Here is a 24,072-nt window from a genome sequence, read left to right as displayed (position 1 = left end):
CATTTTACATCGACGTCAGTCACATCAGAGTGTAGGATATGAAAAGCCTATCTTGATCTAGAAATCGAGCGTACCGCCTTCTTTGAATTTTGCTCCTACACAGGGCTGATATTTGCCTCACCAGAAACCGCCAGATGGTTTGGGTAAATTGGGGTCCGGGGTGTAATTACTGTGATATTGGGAACCTTGGCTGAGACTCGTAGTCTGAGCTGGACCGTGCTGACTGGGATGGTTTTGGTTATTCCAGGCCTGCGTGGGCGACGATAGCTGTGATACGATATCACATTCAGACGTCATTGGTTGTCCTTCTACCATGCCGTCAGATGGGAAAGAATGCGCCCCATTGAGGTGATGGAAAGTATATCCATAACTTCCCTGCCCGTTAGCGGTAGAAGGTGTAGGGGGCTGAGATGAACAGACGTAATTTTGGGAATTATTGAAGCTCTGGGTGTGACCTTGGTGAGCATGGGCTTGAACGGAAGCACTGTCAGCACTGGACAGCTGGCAAGACAATGCAACGCCTGGCAATTCTGTTGCGATGAGTTTGGTCATGCATTGCACCGTTCATGGTGCATTGGTATTTGGCTCGGTATGGGTCGTCTCAGCAAGATACCCACCTTGCTGGCTGTGCTCCGGAGGATGACAGTACTCACCTGTACCATATGATTGTGGACTGTAAAGATTGGGCGCTTGTTGCTGATGTGCACCATTGGTATAGGTGCCTTGCTGACTATGATGGAAAGGAGGAGGATTTCCTCCTGTTCCAGGAAATGTCGTATTGTAGCTGTGTTGTGTATGAACGGATGCTTGACCGGATGGAAAGTGACTGTGGTGAGAGGGATGATTACCTGGTCGAAGGGACCCAGGAAGATCATAAGGGTAGTATACTTGGGCTGTGTGATTGAGCTTGGTGTATCCGTAGCCATTTGCTGGATGTTGTGGTGTCATTCTTGTTGATCGATCTGGTGTTCATCGAATTTGAAGAACGGTCCCAGTGATAATATCAGGTTATTCCGAATCGGATCGAAGAAACGTTCTGCAAAGAGGCACTTATATGCAAATGAGGGTGTTTATATCATTCTCAGAGAATGCCTATCGCACTCCTTCACAGATCGTGAGACCTGTGGCTTTCTCAAAGGCTATAAAGGATTACAGAAAAAGGATTGCTTGATGCCACAGGGAGAAGCCAAACGTCAAGGAATGATCTAAAAGGTTCTATCCTGTAAGCCAGATACTGCCTTCCCAAATGAGCTCCTTTGGTAAGCAGCAAAATTGCCAGTGAAAAGTGGCGAGACGTCACAATGAGGATGTATCGGGGAAAGGTCATACCTGTTTGACAGCTGAGACAACTCAGAATTCCTCAATTTCTGGTCTCAAACATATATAGCGGGAATCACACCTGAGCAACTTTTCACAGAGGAATAGGAAGATTGCCACGAACCACTCTTTGATTTGTTTACAGTCATACGAATGAACATACCTGTGTTATTTAATGCCCTCAAAGTACTCATATCAATGCTGCATCATTCACGATCTTTCAACGTTGCGAGGGTGACGAATAGCATGTGCTGGGTCATGGAGATGCTGGTCAAAATTTTCTACCCTATTTACATACACGGCAGCCTGTCATGAATTTTGTACATCACTAATAAATACTTCAAATTAAGATAAAACCTCACGAACCATCATCTATGTCGAAGACATAGCACTCTGCCTACAGGTCCTCGTGCGCGGAATAGTAAAGAGCCCGATAACTCATATATCAAAGGCAAATATGAACGAAGATCAGGCAGGCCGATCGGTAGTATCCTCGTCGACGTCTCTTGGTCTATTGATTTTGTTTGACACGCTTCCCGAAACCATATTAGCTCCAACGGTTGCCATTGTACTCAAAACACCTTGTGTTTTACCATTATAGTAGGATTGATTGGTTCCAGCCGGGCCAAAATTGGTACTGCCTTGAGCGCTAGAGCCAGGAGTACCAAAGCTAGAAGTTGGGCCATAAGGAACAGGCGCCTGGCCTTGCTGTGTGGGGCCGAAAGGATAAGGCTGATTAGGGGATGACGGGGGAGCGTAAGGCTGATAAGGGGGTGGTAGATGAGGGAGAGGAAACTGGCCTTGAGCTCCTGGGTACGTTTGCTGTTGGAACCCTCCTGGTGGCTGCGAGTAAGTAGCGGACTGCTGAGCTGTCCAGCCAGCTGGAGGCTGTGATTGACCATATCCTGAAATATGGGGACTGTACGAAGGGTCATGCTGAGGACCATGATAAGTAGTATATGGATTATAACTACCTTGAGAGCTGTTGAAGCCGACCACCTGTTCAGGAGCCACACCGACATTGTCGTAGGTCACAGCAGGAGTCTGATAGGTGATTTGACTCTGAACCTGAGCAGAGGGGTTATATGGAGGTTGATTTGAACCCTGAGTTGAACTGTCATACGGTTGTGTATGTCCGGGCTGTCCAGTGACAGTGTCGTTAGGATTGCTACCGTCATTCCATGCGAATGGACCGGTACGTTGTAGTTGGTCGGGAGAGCTTGGACCGGTAGGAGGATAATCCTGGTACCCAAAACCGGTATTATAATGGTCTTCTGACATGTTATCAACGGCCTGCAATTTGGATTAGCCTAAGCTATTGCCGTGCGAGTAGTGGCAGGAGAATGGGAAAAATTGAAGTTGAGTAATGGAGAACGTGGAATTGTTCACACGAACTCTTCTCTTTATAAGCCTTGAATATAGCCTGATGGCAAGTTATCGGGTCCTTGACCTGTATGAGCCTTCTCATCGCCTTAAAGGCTTGTCGAAAAAGGATCGAATGGAGCCACAAAAGAAAGATCAGAACGCCACACACATGCATGATGATTCGTAATTACCTCATGACCTCCACATTCACTGGTACATCGTTGAAACATCATCAACAACCCAGATCCCTCCTTCTTTTGTTCAACTTCTTGTCCAACTTCTCACAATCCATTCAATACCATCTTCTTCTTCTTAATAGCAAAATGGCACCGAACATCACGGAGATCGACTCGACTTCGCGTGAGCCTTCTTATCTCCAAGGCAGTCTCGATCATCTTTTTGATGTGGGGGCCTAGACTTCTTGTTGACTGACGTGATTTTCATGTAATATGTAGAATTTGATAATATCGTTAAAGGATTACCACCTAATCAGCTTCTTGTTATAGGTATGTCTTCTACATTTACCTCTGACGTACTGTACATGGCTTCTTATGTGATCATCGCAAGCTGAAACAAAACTACAGACTTCCACGCTGTATGTTCCGACCGCGAAAGGATGTTGAGAGATGAAAAGACGTCGTCTGATCTGGTTTGTTGAACAGGTTTGGTGTGGTCCATGTCACGCTATTGCCCCCGTTCTAGAACAACTGTCCAACACAGTAAGTAGCCAAAGCTGTAAGAATGACGGACAGGTGGCCGAATGCTGTAGCTGACAAAGCTTGTATAGTATAAACATGTTAAATTCGTGGTACGTTCACCTATATGTGAAACGTATCTTCGGCCTTCATCATCACAAGTTTTCCCCGTGCTATTTGTTTGCCTCATATCCACCTCACCTTACTGTGCTGTTCAGGAGATTATCTACCCTACCTCCCCGTGCAGATTTGTCGATCCTCTTTATGGACCATTGGATGCTAATTACACCATGTTTCGCAGAAAATCGATGTTGATAAGCAAGCACAACTGGCTCAGCGATTCCAGGTCAGGGCTATGCCTACTTTCAAATTCTTAAAAGGTGGTAGAGAAGTGGAGGAGGTGTGTTATCTTCTCCCTTTCTCTGTCTTGAAGAGATGAAACCTAGCCGTGACTGATGATTATGTTCTATATATCAGCTTCGAGGTGCTTCTCCTCCACAACTCAATGCCCTTGTATCGAAACATGCCGGTACACCCTCTGCAGCCACTTCGTCTCAATCAGCTTCTTCCTCCACCGTCAAATCTTCTGCACCTACCGATAACAACGGATCACTTTTGAAGCACATCATTTCCAACGGATTATCCTGTCTCAACGAATCATCAGATCATCCTCTCTCATCTATCGTCGGTCCTAATCCAGGTCCAAGAGGTACATCATACCTTGAATCAGATGTGGATGCTGAACTTCTCATATCTATCCCTTTCCAAGATCAAGTCAAACTTAAATCAATCTCACTTTTCTCAGCCATCAGTCCGGCACAAGCTCCTAAAACAGTGAAGCTGTTCATCAATGTTCCTAATATCGATTTTGCTGATGCGGAAAACATGACTCCTGCTCAAGAACTTGAATTGACTCCTGAACAAATCAAGGGAGATAAGATCGATTTGAGATTTGTCAGATTCCAAAATGTTAGAAGTTTACATGTCTTGATAAAAGATAATCAGGAAGATGAGGAGACTACCAGGATTGATTCCATCGATATATACGGTACATGTGAGTATACCATTGATCACTCTTGTGACTGCTTATATACACCACGGCCGAGTAAAGGCACTGATAGTTGAGATGTCATCCATAGCTGGGGATCCTACAGCAGAGAAAGCAGCTCCAGCTCAAGTAGGAATTGGTAGTGGAAGTATGATGGATAAACTCTTGGGCAGAGGATAAAGATTGTTGGTGGTAAACGTGGCTATCTATAGATAAACTCGCGTGTTTGGTGTATGCATAATTGTCCATACATCCTCTCCCTGTGACCGGGGCGGATGTCCACGTATGCATCGATGGATTGACATCTCGGTAGTGGAGGGAACGTTGTACTGGAACTGCATGGTAGGGTTATAGGGGAATGAGGATGGGCAGAGTGGAGTGGAGGTGATCCACCGTTGGATCATATGACGTAGTATTATTACCTTTGGTTGGCACAATCACGTTCATCGATGAATCGATAGACGTCACATATCGAATCGAGAGGGGAGATGAATTCACCCAGCTATATATAGGAGGAAACATCCATCAAGAGTTTCTACTTTTCTCATTCACACATACAAATAACAATATCACAAAAATGCAATCAATCCTTCACCCAATCATCGGACCTGCTGGTCCCGAGAAGAAAGATCTCACTGGAACCGTCAGTGTAATCACTGGAGGAGCGCTCGGTATCGGATTTGAAGTCGCTCGATTCTTCGCTTCTCACGGCGGTCACGTCATCATGGTCAACAGAAAAGAGGAACAAGGTGAAGAAGCCATCAGAAAAATCGAAGCGGAAGTCAAAGAAAAAGGTGGCAAAGGTTCAGTAGAATGGGTAGGATGTGATTTAGGAGAATTGAAACAAGTGAAAGAGGTTTTCGGTGGTTTAGCTAAAAGACTCGATCGATTAGATTATGTGAGTAGCAGTCTTTTGTTTCAGTTTGAAGTCGGATTGATATGTAATTCACTTTGTTGGTATGGTACAAGTATGTCCTGCTGACACATATATAAACTCTTTTTTTTTGTACTGAATAGTTGATCTGCTCTTCCGGTATTAATTCGAACCAATTCGGCTTAGATGCAGATGGTATCGATCGACATTTCGGTGTCAACGCTTTGGGTCATTACTACGTTATAAACCTTTTATATCCGTTATTGAGGAAAACATCAAAATTACCTGGCGTCGAAAAAGGTTCAGTCAGAATAGTATTTGAATCATCTGAAATGCATAGGTTCGCACCCGGTTCACAAGATAGTAAATCACGAGCGAGAGGATGTCATTTTGGTTCAGAAGAAGAAATCACTCAGGCTGGAAAAGAACTATCTCCCAATGAATTATATGGTAGAACAAAATTGGCAATGATTCTTTATTCCAAATCATTAAGAGATAAAGTAATCAAAAAGAATGGTGATGATATTTACATGTGAGTGGAACACCGACCCATCAAGGTACCTACTATACTTGAAAGCTGATACTTGGTCTCGATCAGTCTCGCTGTTCATCCTGGAGCCGTTAATACCGATATGCAAGATCAAGTAAGTTTTTACAGGTATCGTCCTTGATCAATTGGGTTCGGACCGACGCTATATAGAATTCTGGCTGATACTGAATACTGTGGACTTAGTGGGAAGCAGCTTACCCTGGTATCCTCGGTACGATCACCAAATACGTTACATTAGCAGGAGGCAGAGATCCTGAACAAGGAAGTTACAGTGCTTTGTACGCTGCATTAAGCAACGAAGTCGTTGAAAAAGATTGGAACGGTGTTTATCTCAGTGATCCTGTAAGTCATTCATTCTATTCCCCACAAAGTTACACAAAAATAGCAGTAGCAGTACCAGGCTGATGTAATGGAATGTAAACGAAAAAGGCTACTCTCGGTAAAGAGACTGCTCAAGGTGAAGATCTCAATTTGGCTACTTCACTCTGGGAACTTAGTGAGAGAATGGTCAAGAGGATTTTGGGTGACGATGCCCTTGAAAGTTGGAGCAAGTAATGGGTTGGACCATCTGAGTGGTCTCATAGACAAATAACAACGTGATTTGATTTACTCGTGTAGTAGTAATTCTGGAATGTCGTTCATGTATCAACTTTAATATGTTTCTGGACCATGGTAAATTACCAAATGATGATACAACTGCACATACCCGGACCTAACAGTGTCATAGATAGTTATTGATGTGCTTACACTTCTGTAAACTCATCGCATCTATGGACCGAGATGAACCTCATATTATACAATGTTAGATGCATGAGTGGTATACAGTGGACTGGGGTATATATCCTGTTATTCTTCACCAAGATAACCGAAATCGTCAGAATATCCTGTGAGTCGTCATCTCTTTCCAAGAGTGCTCAGTTCGAACCATTTCTTTGCACCCTTACGCCCTTAATCCTCTTATGCCTGTTCCAGGTCCAGAGGAAGGTTTACTTCCTTTCCTTGTAGTGACATTTTCCTTCCCTGCACTAGCACTGCCATCCGATATCTTTCCCTTACTCGTGCTAGATTTACGTTGATCATCTTGTTGCTGTTGCTGGTGCACTGAAAACCTCTTCTGTTGTTGTGCTTTGCTGTCAGCAGTAACAGGTCTTCGTAGTCCGCTTTCAAGATTGTTGGAATTCGAATCAGCTAGTATAGTTAAAGGTCTTAAACCTCTCTTATCAACCAAAGTATTCTCAGGTTGTTTACGAATTGGAATTTCTAATGACGTTTGTGACCTAGGCTGAATATTTCTTTCTTCTAAAGCTTTTACTAATTTCAGTTCTTTCTTACTTTGTTGATGGTTCAACTTTGATTTTGATTTTGGAGTTTGGAAGGATGAGCTCAACGATGAAGATGAAGTGGTTGAATGAAGTGTTTCAGTCGATTTACTTGGTAAGAGGGATTGAACCGGTGGATGTGAATTCACGATTGGCATCTGGAACGACTTTCGATTCTGATTCTGATATGGATGAGTGGATGATGTGACATGATCAAGAGGTGGTGGGTGGGGATGAGAATAAACAGGTGTGAGATAAGTTGGTTGTCTATACTCCATTGGAAGTGTTGGAACCGGCGGTGCAGGACTTGTATTCTCGAACGAAGTGCTGTTGGTTGTCGTGCTATAAGACGAAGTTGCGGTGGCTATGGTAGATATCGACCTTTCAGAAGCTCTTGAATCTCTTCCACTGGTACCTGTACCGTCATATGTGGATGGAGGAGGTGAAATGACAAATTCAGTTCTGGTTGGTGTATCCATCGCCATCATCCTCTCCATCTCTTCTAAATCTTCATCATTTGTTAAGATACTGTTCATCACTGATATATCGCCGGACGCATCGCTTGATTTAGGTCTTTTAGAAGCTGGAGTCGATGATGCTAACGTCAGTGCCAGATGCATATCATCCAAGGCGGATTGAGAAAGTATCACTGAAGTGCCTTGAGTACCGGTAAGCGAAATTGAACTTGATGATAAAGTTGGCTCTTCAGTATGTTCAGATACCCTAGATAGAGAAGGTCTGTGAGTTAATTTTGCTGGAATGGGAGGCAGGTCAATCCCAGTTGGAGTTTCCTCTAAATCACCATCATCGTCGAAATTTGGTCTTGAGAGGTCGTCGAATGACTTTCTCATTTCGACTTCGAAATCATTATCTTTATCTAATTTAGGTAATCCGAAAGACGGTTTATGTGGGATCGTTCTCTTACTTTCAATGGTATCTGATCGTCCTAATCCGATATTCCTTTGTCTCAATTCACGTGAAGCAGATGTGGCAGATTCAGCAGTGAAATATTCTGAAGGTAGTGTGAAATCGATTGAAGAAGAATATGATCTGGTGTGAGTATGTTGTCGATTATGTGGTGTGGATTGCTTGAAAGAGGATTGTCGGAAAGATGGCATGGTCACCTCACAGTCTTCGTCTTCTTGTGGCAGACTGATTGGTATATCGGAAGCGGGACGAGATCGAGACTTAGGTGTTTCCTGGATTCCTGATGCACGCTTATGCGTTGTGGAAGTGGGTGGAGCAGAACGAGGAGCGGGCTCGATTCGAATATCATCACCGAACCTGATCGATGGTACTAGACTGGCAGTGAATGTATTCAGCTGACAATCACAGACGTGGGTAGCACAGCTTGTAACTCACTTCGGTAGAACACCGGCTGTCAACCAATCCAGTTCATATCCTTCTTCTGTTGCTTTCCCTCTTTCGTCATTTTTACCGAAAATAAACATGGGTCCATTTGACATTCTCCCCCTCTTCGCCATTCCAATCTCGGCTGTCTGATAACTTACATCTATACCTGTACCTTCTTCCACATCATCAGTAGAGTATGAGCTCTGAGTTCTGGCAGTTGATCTTCTTTTCTCGGGTGAAGGACCAATAATTGAAATGGCGATATTCGATCTTGCCGGTGAAGCTTGAATGTAATTCCGAGATGTCTCGTTATCCGCATCTTCGAATTGACTTGATCGTACATCATCTGCTCGATTTTGCTGGAAAAGACTACTCGCCCTCTTCGAGACCATGGAGAACACGCTATCTCTCAGTGACTTGGGTTTGATAGATTCTTTCGTTTTTACAGCATCTTCTAATACTCTCATCGCGGGAACAGGCTTTAACATTTCGGTGGCACGAGATAGGATTCCGCCACCTTCGATAGCGTGACCTGATGATATCCATACATCACCACTTCTTCTTGCTAGAGTCTTTCTCATCGCTTCTTCAGCTTCGAGATCTTTCATTGTTAATCCTCCATACACTGTATGTCGCCTTTCGGGTGATTTACCTGAACCCATGAAGGTTGTCAAGGAGGGTCTGGGGCCTATGATCTTGGATAAAGTTGGTGAAGCAAGATTCACGGTCGAAGCTCTTCTTGGTGCTGGGGGAGTCAGTTTGAGTGAGATTGACATAGGCAATGAGAGTTGAGACTCGGATCTCAGAGCCAATGATCGATGAGCACTTGTAGAGGTAGTTTTTGATGACACCTTCTCTGATCGCGTGTTGGAGCAACTCAAAGGTCGATATCGTAGAAGGACAGAGGTAAGGGCTAAGATAGGTGAAGGCAGAAGGATCGAGACGAGGTAGAGTACAATTGGCATATCGGTAGAACCATAGGTGAGCATGGGCACAGATAGCGCCTTCATCCAAAATTGGTCAGTTCGGGTAGCACAATCATGAGGCTTGATCTACTTACATAGCAAGATAAAACTGTGACGACAGCCAAAAATCCGACTCCCTTACTACCTCTTCCCCAATCTTCCAAAGCTTCTTCCTCTCTTTCCACTTGGACCCAATCTCCGTACCCCAGAAGTAATTCCATGCTGTCTTTACCTTGCACGTCGAAGAGTGTCGAGCTTCTGGCAAAAGTAGGAGTAGGCGGGAGTGGCATATCAATTGGCATAGGTGGTGGCGGAGGAGCTCTCCTTTCATTTGTGGATAAAACCTTTTTGGCTCTGGAAGACTTATGATCCGGAGTCTTGTACGGATCATTACCGTTGGCCGAATGATAAGTTTGTAACGTCCATGTGGATGAACCTCTTTCAACGGGAATCATAGCTAGTGTATCACGAGATTGTAAACCTGTCATTCTCGTGACTAAAGAAGTTCTACTTTCTAACTGATCTGGTGACAGTGGATAGCTAGTTAAACTTTCGAATCCTCTAGGCGGTAAAGGATGTAAAGGATTTGGTGAGTAATCAGCTAAGATGGACGCGTCCATTGAGACGATACCTGAGCCAGAACCAGGTGAACTAAAGATTGTGGTATTATGAGATGATTTATTAGGTTGTACAGTTCGATCTCCATTTCTTCCAGTTTCATCTGGTCTTGGTTTAGGTAAGTTCGGATCTCGCTTTCCATTTTGACACTCAATTTCGATTGAGAAGGGTACTGTTGAAGGAGAAGGCGATCTATTTCTAGTGATAGCACGTTCAGGTTCTGGAGTAGGTGGGAAGGACCAAGACGATATACTTGCAGGTGAGTTTGTCGGTTCAGTCAACCATGATTTATCATTCATGACTTCACTTGCTGCGGTTCTCGAGGCAGATATAGCTTCATGGGAAGGTGAGACCAATGTCGTAGCTGAACCTGAAGTCGAAGCAAGAGCTGCGGAGAATGCATTGTGATTAGAGGACTGGGCTTGAGGCATGGCGAAAGATGCGGAAGCGGCGAAACTTGAATTAGACATTTTGGATTTAGGAGTTTTGTAGGCGCTGGTATCTCTTGAGTTATCCATGGTCGATATCGTTCCGTGAGGTGATGAATAATCGAATGATGAAACGGGGGTAGGTGGGCGGGCTAAGCCAGTGACAGTCACTGTCAGTCTGATAATTTCGAAGAAATGCATACCCCGACAACTTAATGACATGGGGTTTTCAACTCACAAGGTGAACTAATCCAACTGCTATCCCTTATTCGTTCAATATCTTGACCATCATTGATCTGAATTTCGTTACTGACTCTATATGTTGATTCTGTATCAGGAGACAGAGTTTTGAGACGTTCTTTTTCATATAATGATATCCTTGATTCACCTCTTAATCTAATCAACCCTTCTCTAGGTTTATATACCATTCTCCACATTCCAACCATTCCACAACCCAAGATAATCGAGAGACATAGGGAGGTATATCCAAGAATCGCATATCCTCCATGTTCCGATGGGAGACTTGATGAGATGACTATCACCAAAATAGAGCAGGTTATAGAAAGCGGCAAGATCCTTGGAAACAACGTCGAATGGGTGATACCTCCATTCCTGAAGATTTTGGATCTCAAGTCAAATCTTTTGAATGATGATGGTGATGATGAGGAAGAAGTTTGATGTCGATCATGTATTGCTGATGGTTTTGATAAAATGGTATAAATACTTAACCAAGTGATAGTACTTGGTATCAAAATTAAGCTTGTAGCCACCAGTCCCCATTTGTGGACAGTTGAAGTAGAAGTGGAAGTGGAAGAGATGAATATCCAACCTGAGATTAGTGAAGTGATCGATTCAACAAGAAGGATAATCATCAATCCACCTCTTACACCCAATCTGCCTCTCAACGAATGGTCTTGATCGGATGATAAGGGCGATCCTGGTCTGGGAGGTAGATTGAAGAATTCCCTAGGTAGATTTCTACCTTTCTTAGGATGGGGTATGATGTTTGATAGTTTCTGAAGTGATGGTGTTAGGTTAGGTAAGAGCGTTAAAAGTGGTGTTAAGTGATATAGAGTGAATATCAACATGAGAATGAGTGAGGGTATCGGCAGAGTGGTGAGCAGTATAGAGGATATCATGATGCGAGTGGTGAAATGAAGAGAAGCCAGAGGGGCACAGAAAAGTAGGGGAAGAGGATGTGGTTAGATCTATAAGTGGTCTTTTGGTGTGATTTGGCTTGATGGGATATGATATTGGTTGAAGCTTGAAAGTGCGGTTGATAAAAAGATGTATGATAGTATCGTGAATGCCGCTATTTGTATATGAATCGTTCTATCGAGTAGTCTTTGAATGGCTAATTGATCAGTATCGTCGTTGAATTCGTCAAGGGTAGATGATCGTAAGTAAACAAGCAAAGCAGCAATAGATAAACAGACAAACACTGTGCACACTGTACATGGTGAATTTCCTACTAGTGTTGTTGTTGTTGTTTTCATTTTCATTCAACGTAGATCATCATTCAACGTTACCCATTCGTGTTTCATCGCCATCAAAATCTTTGCTTCTTCAGGGGGTGCGTGCGGTGGTGCCATTTCGCCACTTTCGAATGATTTTGAAATGACGTCGATGGTAATTCTAAACTGCAGTATGCTTAGTACACTGTAATATAAAGGAGGCTGATAAGTACACTATGGTATTATTCTGTACAAACAAGAGATCACGAACGAGCTCATCTGGTGTAAAACAACAGAACCACGGAAATGAACTGAATAACCGTCCTGACATTCTCGACAAATTACACGGTATGCCCTGTCAATACAATACGATATGACACAAAATAGAATACAATATCTGATAACAGTCTGCAGTCTCCATTCACCTCCTGGCTTTCCTCAATAACATCTCTTCGTCTAATCTTCTAGCTTCCAAATCAGCTTCTTCTGGACTAACGCATTCTTCTCCACCTCCACTTCCATTGTTACTCGAGGAAGTTATACTTCCATTTTCACTTTCCTCGAATTCCCTTCTTCGTCTAGCCCATTCAGCTTCACTCAGCTCTGCGTCTTGGTTCTTGGGGAAAGAAGTTCGGATCGGGATTGCATCGGGTGATGATTGGTGGAGGGAAAGAAGATGTGTTAGGTGTCGGGCGAAGTCTACCAGTTGGAATACCAGTCTATGTTCCATCAATGGTCAGCTGGTATTCCTGCCTATTATCTGAATCGGTGGATGAACTAAAACTTACGAATGATTAGGTCCGATCCAACTAGACTTCGATTTAACGAAATCATATGCATCTTGCATTGATCTTATGTGACCCAGTATTTCCGGCATTGCACCTGTAGCAGCTAATGTCATCGTATATGCAATAGCCAAGGTTGCAGATCTTGAAACACCACATTGACAACTATTCCATCGTGAATCGCCGACATCAGTAAGTACCTCAAATCACTTTAACGGGCTGAAAGGAGTTTATCAACAATCAAACTTACTGTATCAAGATTGGTATTCCTTCTTTTCTACCTTTTTCCATCCATTGAATGATTTCCCAAAATCTCCACATGATTACTTGTTCTTTTGATATTTCATCCTTCGTTATCGTCGTAGGGTTGAGGACATCCATTAAATCCGCAGTATCTGGTATATCCGCTAAACCTAATTCACCATGTGACCATCTAATATGACAATATTCGATTTCAGGTCTACCCCCATCATAATTATCATAATTTGGATCTTTAGGATAAGTTTTAAATTTCATTTTTTCTTTATTTTTCCCTTTGTTCGAAGTGGACCATCCATGAATTGCCATTGACGATTCATCAAAGGGATCATCAATCTCTTGTGCGACGTTGATGATTCTAACTTTTGAAGATGTAGCACTTGTAGAAGTGTTAGAAGTGTATTTGTCAAAATGGTGTACTGAATCTTCTGTACCCAAATATATACCAGGTAAAATCTCAATTGGACCGTCTTCGTATGGTTCTATCTGTCTTTTCGGTGCATATGATAATGGTACATTAAATGTGAAAGATGTCGGTAAAGGTGGTGATGTTGATGGAGTTGAAGAAGTCGATCTTGATGTAGAAGCTGAAAGGCTCTCAGATAAGGTTGATGTAGAGTTAGTCGGGGATCCTCCGCCGTGATGAGAGTCTGGTGAATTAGTAGTGGGTAAGGCATAACCTAATGCACTTAGCCCACCATCTGAATGATCACGATCGCGATCACGATGACTCTCATCTATAGTGGGAAAAGTACCATTCCCAAAAGCAGATCTACTTTCTTGTGTGAACCCATTTAATGTATCAGCAGCTGTATAACTTTTTGCTCTTCCTTTATTCTTCAATCTCATGTTGGCGTAAGGATGAGATCCGCCAAGTCCACTTCCACTTGGTGTAGGTGGAGCGTCATCATTCCCGCTTCCAGGTGGGTTTGTTATCAAACTTAACAGACTAGGTCTTCGATTCCCACGGAACGTTGATCTTCCTAATGACATCGCCAAAGCAGGTGTTTTGGGTGGACCAGGCGTATAGGGAGTACCGAATTTGGAATCTGATTCGGCTGTTGGAGTAGGACAAACTGTTGAGGGTGTAGTGCAATCCGGTGAAGGAATGATAGGTTGAGAAGACGAAGATAAAGAAGAGGAAGAAGAGGAAGGTAAAGACAATGACAGTTTCTTTGGATTTCGTTTGAGATGCATCACAGGTGGAAGGATCGATTTTGATGGTGAAGATGACATGTCATTTAAAGATGAAGAGGATGGATACGATTTTATAGTCAGATTTGAATCGTTATCAGATCCGTATTGAATAGAAGATAATGACGAGGATGAAGAAGAGATACTAAGTTTACCAAGTTTAGGTCGACTATTTGATCTTGGTATTGATGCGGATTTTGGATATACCTCAATAGGTTTAGACGAAGGAATTGTAATCCCTTCCATGTCCGTATCCATATTCATGTTCAAGTTCAAGTTCATATCTGTATCCATTTCGAAATCCATTGTCTTATTTTTGATCAAAGGGGTTTCCCCTACTTCAATTCCTTTCACACAATCTTCGAAAAGATTATTAACCCCTTTATCCTGATTGGTCTCTGATGGGGGATTACACCGTCGATATTTCTTGTGAGGGGTGTAGGTGGGTGCCGGTTGAAAGGAATTCAAATGATTTACGGGAATTCGGACATCTAATCTATCTAATAGTGATGGATATCGTCTTTTACGTGAAGTGGATAAAGATGAAAGGAATGTAGGTGATTGAACTGATAATCGGGTGGGAATGGAGGTGGGAATAGGGGTGGAAGTGAGGAATTGAGTGCGGTCGTGAGATCTGGGGGTGAGGCGTTTGGATATTGCAGTGTTGTGAGTCAAATTGTGATTGTTATCGTGGTTGGGATTATGACTATTATTGTTGATTCCTATATATCCAGGACAGTGAGGTAAGGTTGGAATGGGTGATCGAATAAGGAGCATTATTTTTCGTTTTTTTTGGGTAATCCGTTTGTAATGAGATTGATGAAAATTGATGAAATGTAAAGAAGATTCCAACCAATTTTCAATCCAACAAGTTCAAATCAATGCGTTTCGACCAGCGAAAACGAGGTTTATATTGAATTGTCGGTCGATCAATTAATCAAATTGAATGACAGAGATAGGTTTACCAATTATATCAATCGAGTTTCGTGTTTCGTGTTGATTCAGATTTTGAGATTTTTGCGATTTTTGCAATATGAGACCGGTATGACGTCGAATATTGTATTGAGCGAATAGATGAATAGATGGATAGAAAAGAAGTGAGGGGATTTGAAAGAGAGATGATCAGTTTGAATGTTCATTTCATATCTATACGTTCTGATGTTTTATATAATAAACAAAGAAGGCGATGAGATGAGATAGACAATAAGAGGGCAGTGAAAACCGCGGAATCTGAAAAAAACCGCTTTGTTTATTGTTATACTCCGCTTTATGCTATAAAGACTATTGTCTCACTGAGGCGAAAGTAAATATATATGATCGGGATAAGAGGGTTCAAAACGAACACAGGTTTCTCTTTATTGTCATTATCCTTGTTATCATCTAAGGAAAGGAAGAAAACAGGGATTGCCCGTCTTGTCGACAATATGGCTCTGAAACCATCGTCGTTGATGGTGCGTAACTCGTAATTGTGACTCCCCTACCGCTTCTATTCAACATGTGATTGAAGAACGACTAGGAGTTGTAGACTAAAGCGAGGGGGTTGTCAAGCATCATCAAAGAAATGATGAAACGATGGAACAACAGAAAACGGAATGAAGAACAACGAGACTCAGGTGTAATCGACGATTGAAACACGGCAGGGTGAAGGACTAAAACTCACGATTGAGAGTTTACACTGCTATCATCCTTTATCTACTTATTCCTGGCCTATAGCTATCTCCTCTCCTGTGACATTTGTTAAGAACAATGAGGGTATGATCCTGATTGATGATGATACGTTGCTTGAAGTAGATAGTTCTTGCTCGAGGTATGATGTTATTCTTCTATACAGTTATAATTGTGAAACGGTGATTGTGCTGTGTATCTTCCTCCGTATACGTCTTTTCATTGATTGCTATGATGTGATAGGTATGCGATGCAATGCTTTGACCAGATCGTGTCTCTTTGTCTTTTAACAGTTTATTATGAATGATCTTTTGGTGTCCGCTTCAACTTGTCCGCAGAGTTATATATGAAACAGAGAGAGTAAGATGTTGTTATTTTGAATTATTCAGGGTAAAAGAAGCTTTTATACAAACCTATCCCGTAATTCAAACGCTGGAATTATACTAATCTACTAATACATGTTCTCAATATGGGGTGGAGTGAGGAAGCAGCTTTCTCTTGTCTATCTATTGACACGACACACCCACCTGAATCGTAAGCTGAACTGATATAGTCATCTCATGCTCAGAGGAAGAGGACGAGGTATGAGGAAGGAACAAGGAAGGTGTCATGATTTCCCCCGCTGCTATAATCTAAGCTGTGCAAATTCCAGACTTTTCAACTTGTGTGTATATTATTATATTGATTTTACCCTGAATAACTCATCAATGGTTAGTGCCTTTTTAGCGATATAGTTACGTAAAACGCAGACGCTGTACTAGGTCAAAGCTAGGCATATAAGTTAGTGCTGGGTGCTAAAATCAAGGCTAATGGGGTACTCATTCATAGAGAACATCGATGATGCTCTCGAGCTCGATCGTGATATAGTACTCAAAGATCGAATGGATCAAAGAGCCCCGACAACTGATTAGGACACGCGACTGATGGTTTTCGTGTGTCGAGCTGCTGGTTATAGGAGCATCCTTTCAATCTCTCTTCCTTTCAAAAGTATGGGATGAAAGCAAGGTCACATCAAGTCAAAGAAAGACACCCGATTGATCTTTACTCGAGCACTGATGACCAGAACTGATTTTAAGAATTACTCACTCATCATCTACTTGATGGAATTGATTCACATACTACTGACTTGACTAAGCGTAGGTTGATGTGTGATTTGATTCAAAAGAAAAAACCACCATTATGCCAGATATACTAGAAGATCCACTGACGCCTAAAAATGGTTTGTGAGTATCCATTGGTGTCGTAGTCATCTTTTAACTGTATCCAATGGGATGATCATAATATGAACCATGTATTTACTGACTGATATCAATCTAAATTACAACGATAGAACATTAACACCATTTCATCTATTCACATTATTACTTTCCTGTTTGACGTTATTCCTATCATCTCTTCGACTTCCAGCACCGTTCGCATCAGTATTAGGAATGTCAAAGCGAGCTTCGTTTTTGTTGATTTGTTTGATGATAGGTCATCATATAGTCATATCACAAATGGCTAATTACACAAAATCAATTGAAAAAGCTCATAAAGAAGTGAGAGGTCAATATGATCCGTTGAAAAAAAGTAAAATCGATAAAAAACCAAATGACTGGGTGAGTGACTCATACGAGTACATGGGTCAGTAGTAGAAGCAATCCAATTTCGTAGGATAATGATGATTTGTGTTTTAGGAAAACCCTTCTGCTCATCCATCACATTTCTTATCGACCAGAGATGGGAAACCTAGGTTGTTTCCATTCCCATTAGGTTTAGCAGGTGGGAAGAGTTCAACTAAAGGAACTTTATGGTGGGAATCAGGTAATTCTGCTCATGTGTGAGTTTTCACTTTTGTCGTACGCAATTTCAGCAATATGTGCATACGTACTCAAATGATCAGGCGATTGTGTGTATGTATATGTGTACTAATAACACATCACACGTACACGTACACATACGTAGTGGTCATTACAATCAACGTGAAACTCCAGAAGCGAGAGAACAGCTCCGATTAGAAATGGAATCCAAGGAAATTGCAAGACAGAAAAAAGCTAAAAAGGCTTTAGAACAATATGAAGATGATAGGAAAAAGTGAGTTGCGAACAATCGTAATCTCCACTCCATTTTGACAAAGGGCGAAAGTGCGCAAAGACCACTTGGTAACTAATACCTAACTGTTATGTCAATTCCGGGTAGATGGCAAAAGAGATTAATTCGTTTGAAGATGATCAGTGCGATTGTCATTATTGGTATATGTGAGTTACCACGTTCTTCGGATTTCTTGATATGTTCATATGTCCTTAGTATCATGATCACTACTGAGATCTTGGTTGTCATCATCCCTTTAGTCCATAAGAAAATAGCTGTCATGTGTCTAGCAGGTTTGATATATTACATATTCGCTATGGAGTTAGCTGAGATGCTGAAACCTAAACATAAAGAAGAAGATGGTCCAGCAAAGAAAAGAGAGAAGATACCTACTGTGAGCTTGAGCTCTTGATACTCTATCATACCATATCCTCGTCCTTGAATTTCGATAAAGCACTTCATAATGTACCGAATAATACTGACTGAACGATCTCTGCTTGTACCACAGACTCCAGGTATGGCAATGACGTATATATACGAACCGGATGGTTCCAGTGTGAAAGAATCAGGTGCTATACCTACTAAATCACCTAGTCATAGGTTGATGACCAGTCTAGATAGTCGATATGCTTCGTAGATTTTTGCTCGACTATACTTTGGAAAGTAAAAAACTATAAGAGTAAAAGCGGTCTCGAAGCCTGATCTTGTGCAGTACTTGGTTTATCGAGCAGACAGGCAGATTATGTCACTTTATGCATTTGCTCTTTGTGGCATGCATTTTGATTTTGATATTCATTTATAACAAGGTAATTGTAGAAACACATAGGTAACGCTTTATAAATGCAGTTTTACAAGACAATTGGTTTTCGCTTCAGTTCGTTCTATTTCCAGGTACTCTTCCCTGTTATTGTATAATATATTCAATCTAGTCTTCTCTTATTTGACCCAAGAAATCTTTCTTTATCGTTCCGATGGCAAACTAAGGGAGTAACCATGTCAGCCGATACTACTACAGCTATATTCCGCATAAAATACTTACAATGTCGTTCGCTTCGACTCTACAACCTACAATTTGCATTCGCACTTTCGTATCTTTCTGAATCACTTCGTCGTTCGATCGATAACATGGCGGTGATGCATTTGGATCATATTGCATATCTCCATGTGTGAGCTACTCATTCGTTCCAAACTCATCAGCATCAGACATTATACAGTGGATATAAATGGAGAAGGATGGTGGGAAAAGAAAGTTCAGAGAATAATCGATCAATTACTACAAGATCATCCCGGCATAATCAACATGCTTTTATAAAAAGTCTGCTGTCCCTATGCATTGATATTCATCATAAAAGGTGGGCTAAGGATTTTGGAAGTGGGGGCGGGGTGAAGAAGAGATCTGATGGAGAAAAATAGATATTTCACTCACATGACATGAAACAAACACTTGTAATGGACCAACCATAGCGAAGAAACCCATCTGCAGTGATGGTACAGTCAGTTCAACATGTTTCACCAATTTTTATGTAGAAACGACTAGATTAAAACTAACCTTATTCACGTTAACTACTTTACCATCGACTACTTCACCTTTAAAAGGTTTCATTACGATTGCAGTGTAGGTAGTCTTGAATTTTGCTTGACCTGTGGAAGGTTGTATTTTACCTTCACCAATGTCTGATATGGTAATCACCGAAATGATATAACTGAGAAATATGAAATACGATTATCAGCCGAGATCCTTCATTGAAAGTCATTGGGAACGAGACGAGAGAGGGACATACCCATGTTTACCACTACATGTACCTTCAACATCTTCATACAACTTTTGTCGTAGATAATCTTCCAGTTGAGCACCGAAATATGATGGATGTAATAAGATTGTATGTGTCAATTCTCTCTACACGTATCGAGAAAGACGAGATTTGAATTTCAAATCAATCAATACAAAGACAAAGTCAAAGTGTCAGCGCGTGATAAATATCATACACGCATCATGGGGGAAGATGATACCAACCAGGAAGAACATCCTGTAGGGAATATTATGATATCTCCAATCTCAGATGTGATCGATCTGTCGAGTATTTCAGATAGGTATATGAACCCCTCTTCACTTTCTACACCTTTACCTTTCACTTGGAGAGATAAAAGAAGAGGATAAAACCGTGAAGAGGATGATGTAACAGGGGACTATCGCATCGAGGTGAATGAGCAGAAGAGGAAGGTATGTGGGGAGTAGACGGATGGATGGAAATAAGATAGATGGAATGTAAGAGAAAGAAGAAGACAGAACATGAAGAGATGAGTTTGTTTTCGGGAGGTGAATAAACAATTTGGGTAAATTGAACTTGGGCGGTGTGTTTATAGTGATAAGGCACTCAGCAGTACATGATATAAAATAAATACACGTCACTCTACTTTGACCCCTTGTACCAGACCACGTGAACACCTCGTATTGCACGCGTTTTTGTCCCCCCTTGTTTTTGTGTTTACACCTGAAACAAATCAAAGACACAATCAAACATTGACTATTATATATATACATACCACATATATACATATCCTATAATCCCACTCTGTCTATCACACTCGTTTACCATCCACTATCATTCATTTCCTTCAGCGTCCTATATAGATCGATTCACGAACCCATTCTCACCGGTGAACTGGGATCAGCAATCAGCTCAACAAACTCAGCTCATCTCACAACAAGTAAAGAAATCCAGAATGAACGAGAAACAAGAACCTCTCCCAACATCGAAAGAACAGAGACGGCTTTCGGGCTCGAGGTATCTGAAGTTGAATAGGTTACCTACTCTTCAAGAAGTTTTGGATAGACGTACTAGACCACCCCTTGATCTATTTTGTTTCTACGTGAGTCTTAAATTCTCTTTCTAAATCTGTGAAATTGCATGATGAGAGTTGCATCGGAAAAGAAAGGTATCAAAGCTGATGGGTCCGTGCGTAGATATTCCTTCAACGTGAATCTGCAGAAGATGCTTTAGATTTCTGGTTGGATGTCCAACAACATGAAAACATGTGTAAAGCGTATTTCAAGGTTAGTTTAACAATTCCATCATACATTTACAGTCACGGTTACAGTCACAGTTGGAATGAAGTAAGGTAACTGATACATTGCGAATAGGATCTGAGAAGAACAGGTAAATCAGTTGAAGAAGATTGGCCTGAATTCGCAGATTATGCTAGAAACAATGGATCTCATTTCTCACCATTACTTTCATTATCCACTGAACCTAATTCACCTAATCCCCAACAGAGTCAAGGTCAAACTCAAGATCAAGGTGATTTCTCGCCTCGATCCAACCAAGGCGCATTTGATTCACCCACACTTGGTAACGGAAGAGAGAGGAGAGATACGGAATCACACGGAGGGATTAGACCTGGTTCAGCGGCAGCATCAGCAGCAGGAAGAACGACTTTTTCACCCACTCCTTCAACAGCGAATGAACTTGGTATAGCTCAATACAAAGATAGACCATCAAATACTCCAAGTGGAAGAATGTCGTTAAGAGGTAAATTCGGTACTGGCGAAAGAAAAACAAAAGCTCCTACTGTTATTGCTAGAGATAGAGCAATTGAAAAAAACGCTTTGGTCGAAGGTGCAGAAAGGATTTATCTGAGATATCTTTTGCCTGGTGCAGAAAGAGAAATCTATTTACCGTGAGTGATCCTCTTTCTTTGCAAGAAGAAAGTTGAGTCGAATCTGAACCTTGTGTAATGTAATCATAGACCTTCACTCCGAATTCATAATTTCCCAATATCAAATACAAGGGACGCATCACCTTTGATACCAGATTTATTCCATTTACAAAAAGTATATATCTTCAAAGCGTTAGAACAAGATGCTTTCCCAAGATTTCTTCGAGCAAAAGCGTTTGGAAATTTAACTCCATTAGGTTCATTCGTTAGATTGATCGCTGGTTTAATCTGTTTATGGGGTGGATTCGTATTGGCTTTTTCATTGATCTTCTTGGATTTCAAACCGAAATTAACCAGATTATGGGTGAGTACATATCGAGTTTTGTTATGGAATATGATCATGTTTAGCTGACTCCCCCGTTTGTGATGATCCATCTTCTAGACTATCCTACCATTCATCTTCGCTACCAACCTTCTTTTATCATCATATTACTCTCTATCACCTTTACTAGCCCTATTTAACCAATCTGAAACCACACCGTTCAAAACGATAAGAGTGAAAGAAAAATACGTTAGGAAATTGCTTACAATCAGAGCGTTATGGATTGAACTGGTCTGTATACTAATCACCGCGATTTTAGTGGTTATCTTCACTGTAGTTCCTGGACATAGATTGTGATACATTCAAAAGAGAGAGATATGGAAGGAACAGAAAGAATACGGAACAAGCATAATCATTTTCCACACATCATTTCCATTGATCATACCCATTGCGCTTCCTAAACGTATTTCTCATAATATATACCCGTGTCACATATAATATATTGCTTTGTATAATGACCTTTTTGACGATATTGTAAATAACGATGATACTCATGAAAACTAGTTGGACAGAAATGTGGATTTTTTTGAGTTAGGTCATTGAGATGATTTCTCGGACTGAATGGTGCTCAAGGTCATGTTGAACGCGAATGAGCGAATCGATCTTACTAGGTCAAGTCATGATTCAGTCCTCGCAGTTGACATACATTTCTGGTCATCCTACGATCTATGTCATTCACCAGTTTCTATCTTCTCATGTGATTATCTCCTGAACCGTTTGATGATATTTTGTATAGGTACTAAAGTATATCTAGCGAAAGCAGGAGCTGCACCTATGGAAAATGCTATTCTGAGGGGGAGGAGTGCCTATCAATTTGATCTTCATATCAGCCCTGATTATCGTATATATAATAAGATAAAATGGGACGTTTGAGTATACAGTGTGATATGAGTGATGAAATGAATAGAGAGAATCAATACATACCTTGACGACAACATAGGCAGCTATGGCATCAGCTACTTTGGTAGCTGCTCCATTGCTATTATATAGTACCACATCCTGTTTATCTCCTTGTAGAATAACATTCTGTTCTTGTTCTTGTTCTTGCTCTTGATCTAGATCTTGATCTTGAGACGTGGAAGTTGACGTGGATTTCGTATATCCTAAAATACCATATTTCTTACCTACTTTCTCTACTCTTTTCTCACCTTCCTCATACCATTCTTTCATCCACCTTTTCCACCCATTCCCTATTCCTATCCCTGTAATTGTACTTGTACCCGTACCTGTACGCTCTTCTGAACCTTGTCCCCCACTCCCTCCAACATCTCCTCCAGGAGAAGAGGAGGTAGTATCGGTATTCTCCCCTACATCCAATATATAATTAACCAATCCTGCACCAGCACCTAAACTTGCGAATATCCAATAAAAGATGAAGATAGGTATGAGCGCTGTCAATTCATGTAAAATCAAAAACGATATCCCTAATGAAGGTAATGGGACTCCTGTACGTTGAGATAAAGTTGAAAGTGATGGTGTATATTTCTGAATGAGGGTTGATTTGGGTGATGGTGGATTAGACGAGGATGATGAAGAGGATGAGGATGAGGACGAGGAAGCAGATGGAGGACCGGCAGGAGTGGTGTATCCTCTCTGCGATATGGAGGTCTTGTGCGATAGAGCAACCGGATATGCTTGATTTGGAAGGATACCCAAAGTACGCGATGAAGAGGTTATAGATGGTTTCATACCACGCATTAGACGTGACATCCTCACGACCTTTTGACGTGGACCAGATCTCGAACGACGGGTAGTAGTCAATGCACCTCCTTTGTGACTGATAAATCCTATTTTTCTGACGGTACCGAGCTGGCGATCCGAAGATGTCTACAGATGATCGTGAGCGTTTGACGATGAAGAAAAGGGTGCAAGATCCGAGTCACAGTCATAAACACTCAGCATAAGTGGTTCATCAACAATCAAATCGATTAACCTCCACTTTGTGAATTCATCGTGTCCTCTTCCGAGAAAATTAGTTCGCATACTATACTTTGCTGACAAGTGACATTGCGACGAAGGAACTATAACATGAAAATGAACATAGATATCGTTATGAGTCGTCGAGTTCTTATATA

At 41.5% G+C, this 24,072-nt stretch overlaps 10 protein-coding genes across 10 annotated transcripts; 4 read left to right on the top strand and 6 right to left on the bottom strand.

Annotated features, from left to right (window-relative positions):
• Positions 1-117: 117 nt before the first annotated feature.
• Positions 118-948, bottom strand: IL334_002123 (uncharacterized protein; the record flags this gene model as incomplete). The annotated part of the gene is made up of 2 exons (XM_062933869.1): positions 118-470; positions 654-948. The coding sequence occupies 2 exons, from the start codon at positions 946-948 to the stop codon at positions 118-120; spliced, it is 648 nt and encodes a 215-aa protein (XP_062789920.1).
• Positions 949-1,785: 837 nt separating this feature from the next.
• IL334_002122 (uncharacterized protein) lies at positions 1,786-2,598 on the bottom strand (the record flags this gene model as incomplete). Its single annotated transcript, XM_062933868.1, has 1 exon — positions 1,786-2,598. One exon carries the CDS (start codon positions 2,596-2,598, stop codon positions 1,786-1,788), a length of 813 nt encoding a protein of 270 aa, XP_062789919.1.
• A 407-nt stretch (positions 2,599-3,005) lies between these two features.
• Positions 3,006-4,605, top strand: IL334_002121 (thioredoxin; the record flags this gene model as incomplete). The annotated part of the gene is made up of 8 exons (XM_062933867.1): positions 3,006-3,042; positions 3,138-3,188; positions 3,267-3,277; positions 3,345-3,401; positions 3,470-3,490; positions 3,679-3,777; positions 3,855-4,431; positions 4,517-4,605. 8 exons carry the CDS (start codon positions 3,006-3,008, stop codon positions 4,603-4,605), a joined length of 942 nt encoding a protein of 313 aa, XP_062789918.1.
• Positions 4,606-5,002: 397 nt separating this feature from the next.
• Positions 5,003-6,404, top strand: IL334_002120 (uncharacterized protein; the record flags this gene model as incomplete). Its single annotated transcript, XM_062933866.1, has 5 exons — positions 5,003-5,323; positions 5,443-5,831; positions 5,898-5,943; positions 6,033-6,191; positions 6,279-6,404. The coding sequence occupies 5 exons, from the start codon at positions 5,003-5,005 to the stop codon at positions 6,402-6,404; spliced, it is 1,041 nt and encodes a 346-aa protein (XP_062789917.1).
• Positions 6,405-6,789: 385 nt separating this feature from the next.
• Positions 6,790-11,671, bottom strand: IL334_002119 (uncharacterized protein; the record flags this gene model as incomplete). Its single annotated transcript, XM_062933865.1, has 4 exons — positions 6,790-8,470; positions 8,531-9,525; positions 9,582-10,684; positions 10,771-11,671. 4 exons carry the CDS (start codon positions 11,669-11,671, stop codon positions 6,790-6,792), a joined length of 4,680 nt encoding a protein of 1,559 aa, XP_062789916.1.
• A 736-nt stretch (positions 11,672-12,407) lies between these two features.
• On the bottom strand, positions 12,408-15,000 carry IL334_002118 (uncharacterized protein; the record flags this gene model as incomplete). The annotated part of the gene is made up of 3 exons (XM_062933864.1): positions 12,408-12,705; positions 12,775-12,936; positions 13,022-15,000. 3 exons carry the CDS (start codon positions 14,998-15,000, stop codon positions 12,408-12,410), a joined length of 2,439 nt encoding a protein of 812 aa, XP_062789915.1.
• Positions 15,001-17,067: 2,067 nt separating this feature from the next.
• On the top strand, positions 17,068-18,595 carry IL334_002117 (uncharacterized protein; the record flags this gene model as incomplete). The annotated part of the gene is made up of 7 exons (XM_062933863.1): positions 17,068-17,111; positions 17,219-17,486; positions 17,565-17,707; positions 17,833-17,961; positions 18,067-18,125; positions 18,219-18,352; positions 18,467-18,595. The coding sequence occupies 7 exons, from the start codon at positions 17,068-17,070 to the stop codon at positions 18,593-18,595; spliced, it is 906 nt and encodes a 301-aa protein (XP_062789914.1).
• Positions 18,596-18,883: 288 nt separating this feature from the next.
• On the bottom strand, positions 18,884-19,984 carry IL334_002116 (uncharacterized protein; the record flags this gene model as incomplete). The annotated part of the gene is made up of 6 exons (XM_062933862.1): positions 18,884-18,937; positions 18,998-19,129; positions 19,385-19,435; positions 19,508-19,661; positions 19,740-19,855; positions 19,973-19,984. The coding sequence occupies 6 exons, from the start codon at positions 19,982-19,984 to the stop codon at positions 18,884-18,886; spliced, it is 519 nt and encodes a 172-aa protein (XP_062789913.1).
• Positions 19,985-20,682: 698 nt separating this feature from the next.
• Positions 20,683-22,294, top strand: IL334_002115 (uncharacterized protein; the record flags this gene model as incomplete). The annotated part of the gene is made up of 5 exons (XM_062933861.1): positions 20,683-20,829; positions 20,924-21,013; positions 21,101-21,636; positions 21,706-21,979; positions 22,058-22,294. 5 exons carry the CDS (start codon positions 20,683-20,685, stop codon positions 22,292-22,294), a joined length of 1,284 nt encoding a protein of 427 aa, XP_062789912.1.
• A 404-nt stretch (positions 22,295-22,698) lies between these two features.
• IL334_002114 (uncharacterized protein) lies at positions 22,699-23,707 on the bottom strand (the record flags this gene model as incomplete). Its single annotated transcript, XM_062933860.1, has 2 exons — positions 22,699-22,803; positions 22,922-23,707. 2 exons carry the CDS (start codon positions 23,705-23,707, stop codon positions 22,699-22,701), a joined length of 891 nt encoding a protein of 296 aa, XP_062789911.1.
• Positions 23,708-24,072: the final 365 nt, after the last annotated feature.

Source organism: Kwoniella shivajii, chromosome 2 (genome assembly GCF_035658355.1).
Source record: "Kwoniella shivajii chromosome 2, complete sequence".
Lineage (NCBI taxonomy): Eukaryota > Fungi > Basidiomycota > Tremellomycetes > Tremellales > Cryptococcaceae > Kwoniella > Kwoniella shivajii.
The sequence above is the reverse complement of the archived record's forward strand: the minus strand, read 5'-3'. Positions and strand labels throughout refer to the sequence as shown.